The sequence below is a fragment of the Barbus barbus genome (genome assembly GCF_936440315.1).
Source record: "Barbus barbus genome assembly, chromosome: 24".
NCBI classification, from domain to species: domain Eukaryota; kingdom Metazoa; phylum Chordata; class Actinopteri; order Cypriniformes; family Cyprinidae; genus Barbus; species Barbus barbus.
In genome coordinates this window covers 12,754,433-12,768,576 of record NC_136752.1, presented here as the reverse complement: position 1 = coordinate 12,768,576, position 14,144 = coordinate 12,754,433, and the positions used below count along the sequence as shown (strand labels likewise).

Here is a 14,144-nt window from a genome sequence, read left to right as displayed (position 1 = left end):
TTTTGTTGTTCTGATGCTTTGTTTAGCATGCAGACAAGATAAATGCAGACATTAACATGGGATGCCAAGTTTCACCGCATGGCTGCTACAAACCCCATTTGTGCCTGCTGAAATTTTCCAAGCAGACTTCAGATCGGTTGTAGTTGACGAGGTGGAGGGTTTTATTTGCCAGGGATGGAAAAGAACATGAGGATAGACATTAGCTATCAGTGAATGTGTGTATTCATGTTTGTGTATGCTTGTGACTTTGGTTTGTAGGTCTTACCTCTTCAGCTCCATCCTTGGTTGCTGCTCAGACCCCTCCACCCCTCTCATGCGAGTGTTATCTGGGATATTCGGATGCAAAGACTATGTTTCAAGATAACAACTTGGATTTATAACCTGGCCAAAGGGAACGGGGGACGGGCAGGCGATTTCATGCAATTCTTATTCCAAAACATCAATATTCCGTAACCCTTGCAATATCAGGTTTTCAGTTTAAGCTACAAAACGAAACAGTTCCGTTTCCTGTTCCCTGTTCCCTTCCAGTGCCTAAAAAGTCACCGATATTCCATTTCTGTAGGTGCTTGGTACATTGATGCACTGTTGTTTGCTGGGATATCACCAACCCTGTTACGCTATGACATGTACGACAACTACTCGTTTTTACGGTTGCGTGACTCGGCTGCCTGGCATCCCATGATACTTTCGTAGTCCAATTACAGAATCGGTAACTACTAACACACTTGAGGTAAGACAGTCCAGGTGATATTTTCAACTACACTGTGATATTTTCTTCTATTATTCCACTAGCATGTGTAGTGACCAACATCGCCACGTTTGATCAGAAGTAGGGTTGGGATTTGCAACAAATCCAAACCTGTACAGCATGTATACAATTCCGAATTGGTTCGTTTTAGATTACTGCCTTACTAGTTAAACAAGTTACACATCGGATTAGTTGATATTAAAGTCATGCCGCCATTTGTAGACATGGAGGGTGGGATGGGTAAGTGGGACCAGTCTCTAATATCTGATTCTTTGTGGTGCCTTGTCTTTTTGGGTGCTTCTGTGTAGCCATGGCAGCCAGTGCAGCAAACAACAATGCCAGTGTCTCTATCTCCATTCATATTTCGCTCAGTACTGTAACAAGCCAGTCAACTTTGTCCCATACCCACATAGGAAGTGCTCTCCGGGTAAATCTTTGCAAAACGAAATGATCTGCTTATTACAACTTAAAGGCAATACTTAACATCTACTTGAATGTTGGGTTCCACACTTTTCCTGAAAACGAAATACACAGACCGGTTCCATTCGACTATTCTCGAGGGTTTCGTTTATGTCCGGGTGCAAAAAAGGAATGAGATTTGGTTTGTTTGGGTACTAAATGACAGTTATGATGAAGTTAGCAATTTATTTAATGATTGTTAATGTACTTCTGTCTATGCCTTCCTCTGTCTTGCAAAACGAATGAGCTGTAGTGCCAACAAGTTAATCTTTTCTCTCTGTTGTTTGTCTTGTGAACAAAAATGTCTAGCCAAATGGATTTATGCCTGCAAAAAAAAGAAGAAAAAAAAAAAGAAAAAATGTGTGTAGACCAATAAGAATAGAAGAAGTGGGGTACGTAAATATGGTGCTCACTGGGTCAAATATTTTAACTAAAACCTGAGATGGCATTGGACACGTTTTTAAAGGCCTCTAGTGCTGAACCATCTTCAGACTGCTTCTACATCCTTTGGATTCTTAGCATGCCCGCAAAATGCATCCTATGGTGACCCCTCCAACACACTTGCATGTTTTCTTCAATGCAACGTCCCACCCATCGCTCCAGGGTTCTCTACACGCTCATCAAATCCAGTTCTGTACAGTGGTTCCGCAATTGATATAGAGCCTAAAGTTCTGATGACGAAACAACCACAAAACGGTGCATTTTTGTTTCTTGACCTGGTGCTTATCAACATATATCTAAAGGTGCTACCACAAATGTGGACCGCAGGATCCCTGTTGTGGCTCACTAAGCAAGGCCACGGTCTGATAGACCTGCCTCTTTAAGCTCACGGACACTTTCCTCAAAGAACAAGCACCTCAACACAGTTTACAGCCAAACATCTCTCTTTGAAATATGGTGCCATTTATTATGTTTCAAGCTGTACAAAGAAGCATTGGTGCAGCAAATATGTTTATTTTTTACTTCTTACCCGAATTTCTGTTTATTTTTCTGTATATTTGTTTTTAAAAAATATGTTTAGGTTTTAGAATCTGCACTAGGATTTCTCGTAAGAGAAAAGAAAAAAAAAGATGAAAATGCATCATTTTGACATTCATCTATACAGGCCTAAAAGTACTACTGGTAAAAAGGGATCGCTAAACATATAGAAGGTGATTGCTGTGTTGTATATTCCTGTCATCTCTATGTCCTAAACCTATGTGTATTTCTTCTGTTATTGTAGATCTGGCTGTATATTTTGTTGGAAAATGATCTTATTAATGGTTATGGTTGTCAGATGAATTGGTGCTGATTTTAGAGTTGTTATCCATGCTGTTGGACACGGGTAAATTACCTGTAAAACAGATTGTGTTAGATCGTCATTGTATTTCTCACATGGGGTGTTAAAGAAAGAAGGCACAAAGTTAAGCAAATTATTTGCTACTATCTGTAACATTTCTTTTTTCATAAGTGGCTGTACTTATTACTTATGTTGAGAAAAAAAAAAGATTTATTTGATGTTGTCAAATACAAATGAAAGTAAATTGTTTTGTTTGATTGCCATTATTTGAGAACAAAACTGATGTCTAGTAATTAGACCTTATTTTGGGGAAAATATACTAATACTGACAACACATGGTGCTACGGTTGATTTTGTAAACTTTGGTTTTTAGGTGAAAAAGGGAATATATTGACAAAAAAGAATATGTTGAGCCTTACTGTAGATCTATATATGAGACTGTTCATCACTGAAGACTGGAAAAATAAGTATAGTATTTGAAAGTGAGTACATATATACAAAACTGTATGCTTTATGTTTATGCAGAATTTGCCCAATGACCGATCAAAGTGGCTATATACTAATGTATATGTTCAGATGTGTATGTGAATGTATACTGATATGATAGAGATAGATTTCCCAGAGTAACAAATTGTTGTTTAATAAAGATATTACATTATTATAATTCATTTTTATCATCAAATTGCTTCAATCGAATTACCGTGAAAAAACACGTATTCAGAATTCATAACTTATTCATATACCATGTAACCACATTCAGGACTGAGGAGGAGATCTGATCACTAAAGAAACATAGATACTATTGTTAGTGGTCACAACTGATGAAGTATCAATAGAGTACATCCATAAATAAAGACAAATGTTGTTGAAGGAACATATTTAAATTAGAAGTAGGCTATATGTTCAAAATCAGCATTTTGAGATGTTTATAGCATTTTAATTAAGGTAAAGTGTTTTAATTATATTATTATATTATATTAAGTCTTCTTGTAGCCTTTTTTAGGAGTTTGCTGAGGCCCCCTAGTGGGCCCCTCTTTAAAGAGCCACTGTACTAGAACTTACTATTAAGTTAGAGTAAAAATCTCAAATCTAAAATCTTTAATTTTCAGGGTTTATGAATAAGACCATTTAGTTAGTAGTTTAATATGCGCTTATGATTTTTCTGTTTGTCTCGCAAAGCACTGTGGGTAGACGTCCTACGCCCAAAATGGCGGCAGGATTGAAAAGTTTGTTGCTGTTTTTGTTTTATTTTAGGACATTTTATCGGTCTCAGTCCCCTTCTGAATAAATCACTATTTTTATCACGATTACAAAGGTTAGTCGTTTGTTTCCGATCCACGAACACGTGATTTGGATCGGTGTTTAGTTTAGTTTAGCTCGGTAAAGCGCGTCCGTGGACAGATGGCTCTGAACTCGTGGACATCACTGCGTCTAATACAATTAAAATGAAGAGCATTTGTACATAGAGATGGAGGATGACGTAAAGAAAGTCAAAAAGGTAAGTCAACACTGTAATATTATGAGAGTTTACGCGCATGATCCACAAACTGGTTAATAGCTGAAAAGTGTTGGCCTAACCACAGATAAACAGCTGTATTGGCTCTCATAAAAACACCCTCAATTTATTCTTATCACTAGTGTTATTTAAAGGAGTCTCTATGCGTTTTGTCGTTACCTGACTGGATTAGTAACGTTAGGGAATTGCTGGGGGTTTTGTTAGCGACATATCACCCCAAATAACCTGAGAATCTCAGTATGTGACTTCACTCTGATTTTTACTGTCTCTTGTCATTTTCTTCTGAGTTTCTTTGTGTTATTTTAGTATCTCACTCATGTTCTAATCTGTACTGTCTGTTTATCATTTTTTGTAATCTATACAATCAGTAGCTACTCAAAGATTCACTACATAGTATCGCAGCATGGTCCTCCAATTAAGAGACATGTATACACTGATTTTCTTCTAATAGATATGATCCTAAACTTCAGGAACTTTACATTGTAATAAATATAATATTATATAAATACACTATAAAGAGCCAAAACTGCAAACTAACACAGCCTTAATACATTTTAAATTCGAAGTTGTGAACCTAAAATATTTCTTAAAAACTGTCCAGATACAGATTCAAGAATCTTGAGATACATTAACTAACTTTTGCTATATGTATGTGTGTGTGTTCATATATATAGCATATTTTATATAATATAAATATTATATATAATATTAACAAAATATATTTTTTATCATTTTTAAACTAAATTTGTTTGGATATATTTAAAATATAATATAAATGATAAAATATTATTTTTAATGATGATAACATCTACATTTTAGCTACTCTGTGAACAGGGATTTCTAAATTGTGGGAATGGCTCTACAAATCTGTGTTTTGTGAGTGCGGTTTCCACATTTTTGAGCATTAGCCTAATTGTTCAAATAACATGATCAGACCTTAGAAGTCTCCTGTCTGTCCCTATATTGAGTCTATGTAGAGAATAACTCATCTGTTTGATGATTAAGTTAATAGGCCTGCAGGAACAGCATTATCTGATGTGAGGAATGGCAGGATCACAGACAGGGTTATTGTGATGTGTCGTTTGCTATCAGGTCAGTGTTTTTGTAGGGGAGGTGTTTCCATGCCGAGCTCAGACTTTCCTCCTCATACACAGGGGAGAATGCAGGGTTGGGTTCTCCAAAGATTCAGACAGGAAGTGTGTTTGCGTCTTAATCACCACTGTGCAACGGATGCTTTCTTTCCCTCAGTCAAAGCAAATCAGTTATCATAGTTTTGTAGGATGTTGTGTAATCTTTCATAGGTTGGGCTTTCAGTCGTTATTAATGAGTAATGTGTTAATGAATGTTTTGAACGTCTGATTTAGCATTGAGAATCAGTTCCCCCAAGTAGCCACAGGGTGGAGGCATTGAGTCATTTACTATCAAAATCAGTGTGAAATTTGTTTTATATTAATAATTATTTTTTATTATTATTGTGATTGCTTGGTAATGTAAACAGCAGCTTTTGTAAAACCTGAAATAAATAAAACTTAAAATCTTTTTATATAATCTATTATTATGATTATTACAGTTTAACAGTTTTTTTGAGCATAACATATATATACACACACACACAGATTAAATTTAAATAGTTTTTTTGAACAGTTTTTGACCACTAAAAATGTGTACAATTTAAGAATTTACTTCTGGAGCCAAATTGAAATGACAGTATCTCTTGGACTGAACCATATAGGACCTTAAAAATGAAGATGCCAAAAGGAATTTGTTGGGTTTGTTAAGACCCAATATATAAAAGGTCATTAAGATATCTTTAATGCTTCTTGAGTTACAGGCGTGTGAACTTTGGAGAAAAAACTTGCCTTTTCCCTATATTTGAATGATCACCATTGCCATATAATGCAACAAAGATGGCTGAAGTCAACAGATTTTACTAATAAACCAGCCAATCCCTGTGTAAAATAACATAATGATGCAGCTGCCATCTTTTTAAAGTCATTTTTACTCCCTGAAATTTGGCTTTGAATCTCAGGTGAAAAACCTCCTTTACAAAATAGTGGATTACTCAGTAAATATATATTGTCATCATTTAATAATTTGGCTTTCATCACTGTACATGTTTACCTTTCTTCAGAAAAATATGGACAATCAAAAATGTGAGTTTCTGAAATTTCGTTGATTTGATATGCCATCACTCAAATGCCTTTACTGTCACCTTTGATCAATTTAATGTGTCCTTGGTGAATAAAAGTAATAATTTCTCTTAAAAAAATCTTACTGGCAACCTTTGAAGGGTATGTCTGTTCAATCCAGGTGAGGATCACCTGTACACCTTGTTTTCTGAAATTACAGGACAGAGACTCATGAAATGTTGATGTTCCTATAGTGTCTCCTTTCTTGACTGTTCAATAATTTAGTATGTGAAAGAATTAGGCTTGTTTGAGACAATATATCATAGATTCGTTGCTCACTCATGAAAACATCTAATGTTATGAATTAGTTTTGATATACTAGGCTCCATGGGATGTTTTTGAATACTTTATATACCTTGTTGAGGACAAAGACTCCTTGGTGGATATAAAATGGAGCAGGGGCTCTCTGTTAAATATTGTATAAAATTTGCATTTTAAACCAGGCCAATATTAAAATGCTTATAGTACAATATTAATGTATTAATATTCTTAAATTGTATTTTTATTGTCAAGAGTCATATAGTTGTGCATTATAATTGTACTAAATGTATTATAATGAGAGATTGGGCTGATCTTCAACTCCTTAACTGAAATAGACTTCTAGACTGTTTGTGGTGGTGTTCTCTAAATGGTATAATTATTTTTAGTAGTTCCTCTTTATTAATTACTTCCTACCTAGCCCAGTATTTTGCACCTACTAGTGTAACACACCTGAAGTCCTGTTTCCTCAAAGCGGTTATTTAAACAGAATGGCATTATTGGAGATCATCTTATAGAAGGACAGCAATTTCTATAACCTTTTTACACTTTGTTTGGGTGTTTCATCACAGGAAATGGTGGTTTCTGTTCTTCCTGATTGCATGAACTATAGCTTAAGGCAGAACATGAGTGTTTGTGTGTGAGGACACGTGTGTGTCGTAGGGTGTGGTTTCTCTTGCTGCTTTGAGGGAGTTAGCCCTCATTTGTCACAAGCCACATGCAACCTGTTTTGAGAGCAGCGTGCAACAGTGGTCGACAGTTGCATAGGACAGCTGTCGTGCACCACCAGTTTCCATTGTGCTGTCGAAGTGACTGATCATGGAGACAGAGGTAGGGCTCGCTGAACTCTTGCTTCTCTTCTTAAATGTAATTTTAGTATGCTGTTCACCATTACTAATCCACAAACTTTGAAATACAACGTTAAACATGCCTAAACATTCAGTCTGCCTCCAGGTTTCAGCCTTAACTACTTCCTAGAGCTTAGAGACTTTTCTTTTGGATAGCAAGCTGACATTAGTGGTTAGATTTATCACAGAGTAAGTAGCCGCCTTTTTCCATGAATGTCGATCTCATTATGTTTCGCAAAGGTATAGGGTTTCATAAAAGCCCTCACGCCAATGTAGTGCTGAGACTAGTTGATTGTGTTGTTGTTTTAAGCCAGTAGTACATTTGAAGGGTAAGGACAACATGTTAATGCATATATTTTGCTGATTTATGTTGAATGTTTTAAAATAAACTTCATATTGCTAAACTTGATTCAGAATAACCTGCACTTCAATGGAGGCTGATGTATTTACAGGCTTGGGATTGTTGTTGTAATAGTTGCTCCATCAGTCCAGAACACAGAATTCAGAGATGTTGTCAGTGTGAAGTGTATCAGCAAGAATCATTTTCTTGCCACTGACCAAACTCATAAAATTATGGTCAAACTGAAAAAAGCTCTTGTGTTTTTTTACTTCCTCTGGTCGTGATGTGATTTCCTCTTTCTTTCTTCAGCCAGGTATTGTGTCTCCGTTCAAGCGGGTGTTTCTGAAAGGAGAGAAGGGGAGAGATAAGAAGGCTCTGGAGAAGTCCACTGAGCGCAGGGCCCTCCACACCTTCTCCCTCTCTCTCCCGGACCACCGTATCGACCCAGACATTCTGCTCAATGACTACATTGAGAAGGAAGTTAAGGTATTACTCGCCTTCAAATCTGTGCTATTGTATTATGTGCTCGTTTTACCATTTTGTTTAGGGGAAAAAAAACTCTTAGCAAAGGTAGAAAGGACAAACTGTACTGGTTGGAATGCAGACTAGGAAAAACTAAAACTTAGGAAATGCAAATAAATGCTAACCAAATAGTCATGCATAGTTATCATATGAAATTGAATAGGTGTTTATTGTTTTATCAGGGAGAAAACCCTTCCCAAATCTTTTGCTGTTGCAATCAAAGGCAGTGCGTCCAGTTGAACTTCTGAGTGTGTAAAAGACTCAACCCTCATTTACTGTAATATTCTTCTTTTGGATTAAAGCTCTGCATTTGTGTTTGCCACAAGCTCTTAACAGGATCCCATCTCGCAGCAAGTTGTTATTTTTACAAAACCTTTACCTAATCAAACTATGGCATCCCCCAGGGTTCGATATTGGTCCGCTTCTTTTTGCAGTTTATGCCTCTATTTCGACAGATAATGAGGCACTAAGGTTCTGTTATGCTGATGATACCAACATTTATATCAACTCCTGTGATTTCTAGCTAGTTAGTTAGGGAATTCCATGGGTGACCGGTTATTTAATACTGCTGCTCCTAACTCCTTAGACAAAAAATAAATAAAATAAAATAACTGTGTAGTGTATCCCTGTATCTCTGTTATTTTCCATTTTTTTATATAAATAATAGTTTTTCATAATTTTCCTGTTTATCGTGCTCTGTAAAGCGATATTGTTTGCTAGAAAGGCTCCTAATCATTATTGTTGTTATTACTATTGTAGTATCTGGGACAGCTGACCTCAGTTCCTGGATATCTGAATCCCTCCAGCCGCACAGAAGTTCTGCAGCTTATTGACAATGCCAGGGTAAGAGTAACAGTCAATGGCATTGCCTTATTTTGCAATATGAAGATAAATTCCCACATTGCTTCTCTAATGTGTTTTGCAGAAGTCTCATCAGTTGGCAGGGCAGCTGACATCAGAGCAGGATGCTGTTGTCAGTTTGTCGGCATACAATGTGAAGCTAGTGTGGCGCGACGGAGAAGACATCATTCTCCGCGTACCCATTCATGACATCGCAGCTGTGTCCTACATCAGAGACGACTCACTCCACCTCGTGGTGCTAAAAACAGGTACGCAGTAATGTGAATGAGCATTACACGAAAAGCTAAACAGAACACAGTAATGGACATTTTTTATAGGATAATGTGTGAAAATAATTTTGGGTTTTCTTACCATGGGGTGTGATTTGCGTTTGCAGCTCAGGAGCCTGGTGGTTCTCCATGTCATAGTACAGATATGTCAAAATCTCCCACTCTGAGCTCTCTTTCAGAGAGTGGGGCTGTGCTTGTGGAGGTCTGCTGCCTGCTTGTGCTAGCCGTCGACAACAAGGTTGGCTTTGGTCATTTAAAAGGATCATATTTGGTCTATGTTCAAATAAAGTGGAATATTTTGCATTTTATTGTCCTGACAAACCATACAGAATTAAGTTTTTGTGTAAGTCATTTAATGCAAAAACTACTGCTATTGTGCAATGTACTTTTGATGTTAATAAAAGCAGCACTGGTTTGATTATCGTGAGCTCTGGTTTTGCAGGCTGCAGCAGAGGAGCTCTGTCTTCTACTCAGTCAAGTCTTCCAGATCGTCTACACAGAGTCCACCATTGACTTCCTGGATAGGGCCATCTTTGATGGAGCCACAACCCCCATCAGGCATCTCTCGATCTGCAGTGGTGAGTAGGCAAAAGCTTCATCATTTTGGGATTTTCCCAGTAAATTTGTGCTTGCCCAAAACCACAGACCACAGTCAGTTTCACATCACTTTTTCATCTGGGGTGGTTTTTTGGAACCGTATTTATGTTTCCTTAAGCTTAGTCTGTTCATATCACACTGACCTTGTAGCAAAATTAAACATTTCTAAATACTTTCCTTATTTTTCCAATAAAAGAGGACTCCTCGAGCAAAGATGCCAAAGAAGTGTTTGAGGCAGAGGCGAGCACATTGTGAGTATCGCTTCAACTGTCCTCTGCAGTAATGTGCCATTTTATCTCTTGAATTGAGCAATCATTGTGTGTTTGTCCAATCTCAGTACTTTCCAAAGTTCTCTAGAGGCAGGACACTCCTCTAGCCCCTCCCCCTCCTCCACCCCGGCCTCGCCACAAACCATAACAGCCAGTGAGAGTGAACTAAGCACAACAGCTACTGAACTGCTACAAGACTACATGACCACAGTGAGTGTTTGTGTGTGTAGAGTGCAGTGCATAAAAATACATTTGAATGTCTGCTGTTAGAGTCTGTAATTAGTTTTTGCATGATAAATGATCCCATCATGCATTTCTGTTTTCCTGTCATTCTCTGCTATAGTTGAGGACAAAGCTGTCGTCTCAAGAGATACAGCAGTTTGCCACATTGTTACGTGAGTACAGGAATGGAGCCTCCATCCATGAGTTCTGCATCAACCTGCGTCAGCTTTACGGAGACAGCAGGAAGTTCCTCCTCCTGGGTTAGTTACATGTTGGGCTGTTAAATTAGTTTGAAACATAGCTGTTTTTTATGGACTACTCGTTGCTCACTGACTTTATACGCAGTACTTTAACATTAGGGGAAGTCGTGGCCTAATGGTTAGAGAGTTGGACTTGTAATCCGAAGGTTGCGGGTTCGAGTCTCCGGCTGGCAGGAATTGTGGGTGGGGGGAGTGAATGTCCAGCGCTCTCTCCACCCTCAATACCACGACTGAGGTGCCCTTGAGCAAGGCACCGAACCCCCAACTGCTCCCCGGGCGCTGCAGCATAAAATGGCTGCCCACTGCTCCGGGTGTGTGTTCACGGTGTGTGTGTTCACTGCTGTGTGTGTGCACGATGGATGGGTTAAATGCAGAGCACGAATTCCGAGTATGGGTCACCATACTTGGCTGAATGTCACTTCACTTAACGTATGCAGAGTTGTTATTAACTAAAACTATGAATTATTTTCATTAATTGAAATAAAATATATATATATATATATATATATATATATATTTTGCTTCTGCATCTTTAAGACTTGTGATATGTAAATGTGTAATTTACATAGGAGTTGAGTAACTACCAGCAGTTTGAGAGTTTGCTGCCATGTCCAGTTTTGTTGCTGCTAACTCCACCCTTCAATAACAGCCTCTTTGTTAAAGAGGTCATATGATGTTGCTAAAAAGAACATTATTTTGTGTATTTGGTGTAATGCAATGTGTTTGTGGTTTAAAGTAAAAAAAAAAAACACATTATTTTCCACATACTGTACATTATTGTGCTCCTCTAAGCCCGGCCTTTCTGAAACGTGCCGATTTTTACAAAGCTCATCGTTCTAAAAAGCGAGGTGTGCTCTGATTGGCCAGCTATCCAGTGCGTTGTGATTGGCTGAATACCTCAAGCGTGTGACGGAAATGTTACGCCCCTTATCGTATTGTGATGGCGTTTCACGGCATGACCACACAAAAACAATAAAACCCATTACAAACGAGGCATTTATTGCATCCAGTGGGGACATAATTACTGATTATAATGACTTTATACAGTCTTTTTACTTTTTACTGTCTCCGATCACAAATGCAGACATGGTAATATTTATGTGGCACGATGCAACGTGCCGCGTAAACATTACCATGTCTGCATGTTTGAATCGTCAGTGGCAGAAATGTACTTGCAGGCTGTGAGTCAGAAGCGCCAGACTGTCCTTGCAAAGTTGGAATTGCCCCACTTTATAGAAACAGCCTTTGTGCACAGCTGCCATTGTAGGCTACTCTCCCAGGTTCAGGAAACAGTCCTCTGTAAAATGTGCTGCACACACTCTAATATTTGGGTTGAACTGTTCTGGAACAGTGTTGTAAATGCAAATGAACCACTGATTTCTAGTTGTGTCCTCTTTTGAAAGCCCAAACAAAGTAGTTTCGCTTTCACAACGAAACGGCATCTCCAAGACATGGCTCCAGCGGCAACAACAATACTACAGCGAGAATAATAGTTCCGCCTTCTTTCATTGCGAATACGTTTGGGCAGTGTTATGAAAATCTCCCCACATCGTGTGGGGACGTGTTTGAACGAGCTGTTTTAGGGGGGCATGGCAGTCTTAACTTTTATAAAGAATATCTCTTTGGTTTTGAGACGTTAGTCTTTGCAACTTCAGGAATCGTATCTATGCACAAACAGCTTGTAACACTCCAAAGAGAAAGGAAAACATGAAAACGCATCATATGACCCCTTTAAACCTGTGAGACAAACGATTTGTGCTGAAATTTGTGTCACAAATTATGGTCAGACTGTTGTTGTCGTCAGAGACCTACAACATCCCCCAAAAAATAAACAGCTGCTTGCAGAATCTTTAAGTAGTACATCAGATTTCACATTTGTTCTTATCGACCTGTGTTGGAGAATTTCTTCATTTACTGAATTCAGTTCTGCTTTCTCCACTCCAGGACTGCGGCCTTTCATTCCTGAGAAGGACAGCCAGCACTTTGAGAACTTTTTGGAAACTATCGGCGTGAAGGACGGCCGCGGCATCATAACGGACAGCTTTGGACGTTACAAACGTACGACAAGCTCTGCGTCAGACTCCACCACTAATGGAAATTGTGCTGCGGGAGGATCGGATGAAGGAACGGCCACCTCTGAGGGCGATGAATGGGACCGCATGATTTCAGACATAAGCAATGACATTGAAGCGTTAGGAAGCAGTATGGACCAGGACGGCGTGTCGTCTTGATGTCACACACTGGGTCAGTGACTTGCAGTGTGCTTTATCCAATGACCACTTGAGATAATCACATGGGCCATCGGTCCATATTGCTGTCCATCAAATCTGACTATGCTGGAGTTCGGATACTGTATGGATACCACTTCCTGGCCATCATCCTTATTTTTATATGTTGTGCCATGTTAACACAACCGGATTTTTTTTTATTTGACAATTGTGATTTTCAAGACCTGTGATAGAAGGATCATGTATTGCTGTGGACAGCAGTTGTGTTCTTCTGGGATGTTTATTGGCAGTATCTGCTACCACTAATGAGAAACCTTGTTGCTGGTAGATGTTGCACTTTCACACTGATCTGTATGAAAGCTTATTTCCACCACAGAATAAAAAGGGATATGCTACCTTTTATTATACAATTCTGACTTTTTCTTCACAGTTCTGACAAAATCTCTGAATTGCGAGATATAAGCGTAAGATGTTAACTTACAATTATAAATGTATTACTCAATTGAGAGAAAAGTCAGAATTGTGAGGTAAAAGATCACAATTAATTTAATAAAAAAAAAGGTAAATATGACTTTTTATCCCAGTTTAGACTTTTACAGAAGTTGCTATTGTCAGAATTGTGAAAATTCAAAACTATATATAAAACAAAAATATATCTCAGTTGTTTCTCGCAATTCAGATTTTTTTTAGAATTGCAAGTTTATGTCTTGCAATTGAGATTGTCTTGAAATTTAAGACTTGAGAAATGTGTGAAAGGTCAGAATTTTGAGATAAAACTCAAAATTGGAAAAGATCAGAATTTTGAGCAAAGAGTTGAATAACTCATTCTGAGAATTTAATTGGAAGTTTATATATCTCGATTGAGATAAATATTGAAATATTATTATTATTATTATTATTATTATTATTATTATTATTATTATTAAGAGTATTTGGCATTTCCAATTAATGTAGGCCTGTTACATTCTGGCTATTATTAAGTTACTTTTATTATTAAATTAATATTACAATCAATTTACTCCGCAATAATTTCATAGCGCATCACTGCATAACTTACGCGTGCATGAGGATAATAAAAGATTAGGCGATTAGCTTAGGCTACTCCTAATTGAAAATGTTTTAAAAATTTATTTTACGCTGGCTTCACGTGCTATCGGAATTATGGTAAATACGAGTTTCCTAATTGGAAATTGGACATGAATGGCCTCTTAAGTCATATTTACTACTAGAAATAATTTTAATACCAAAGTTTCCGAGTTGGGCGGGTCATAAAATTTAA

The 14,144-nt window shown here is 37.7% G+C and overlaps 1 protein-coding gene across 2 annotated transcripts; it reads left to right on the top strand.

The window, feature by feature from the left end:
• The first annotated feature begins 3,666 nt into the window (after nt 1-3,666).
• LOC306844386 (cerebral cavernous malformations protein 2 homolog) lies at nt 3,667-13,524 on the top strand. 2 transcript variants are annotated; one of them, XM_079376477.1, is made up of 10 exons: nt 3,667-3,984; nt 7,947-8,123; nt 8,919-9,002; nt 9,085-9,268; nt 9,397-9,527; nt 9,732-9,867; nt 10,083-10,137; nt 10,224-10,365; nt 10,499-10,637; nt 12,582-13,524. In XM_079376477.1, exons 1-10 carry the CDS (start codon nt 3,955-3,957, stop codon nt 12,866-12,868), a joined length of 1,365 nt encoding a protein of 454 aa, XP_079232603.1. In that variant the 5' UTR covers nt 3,667-3,954; the 3' UTR covers nt 12,869-13,524. The 2 variants fall into 2 exon arrangements, with proteins under 2 accessions (XP_079232603.1, XP_079232604.1); XM_079376478.1 differs by lacking the exon at nt 3,667-3,984 and adding an exon at nt 7,205-7,280 and having other exon boundaries at nt 12,582-13,271.
• The last annotated feature ends 620 nt before the right edge of the window (nt 13,525-14,144 follow it).

Bases quoted from the DNA above. Each gene is read 5' to 3' on its own strand.
- LOC306844386 (XM_079376477.1), top strand. From the start codon at position 3,955: ATGGAGGATGACGTAAAGAAAGTCAAAAAG. The intron at 9,003-9,084 runs GTAAGAGTAACA...TGTGTTTTGCAG, and splicing joins AGCTTATTGACAATGCCAGG to AAGTCTCATCAGTTGGCAGG. The intron at 9,528-9,731 runs GTTGGCTTTGGT...CTGGTTTTGCAG, and splicing joins TGCTAGCCGTCGACAACAAG to GCTGCAGCAGAGGAGCTCTG.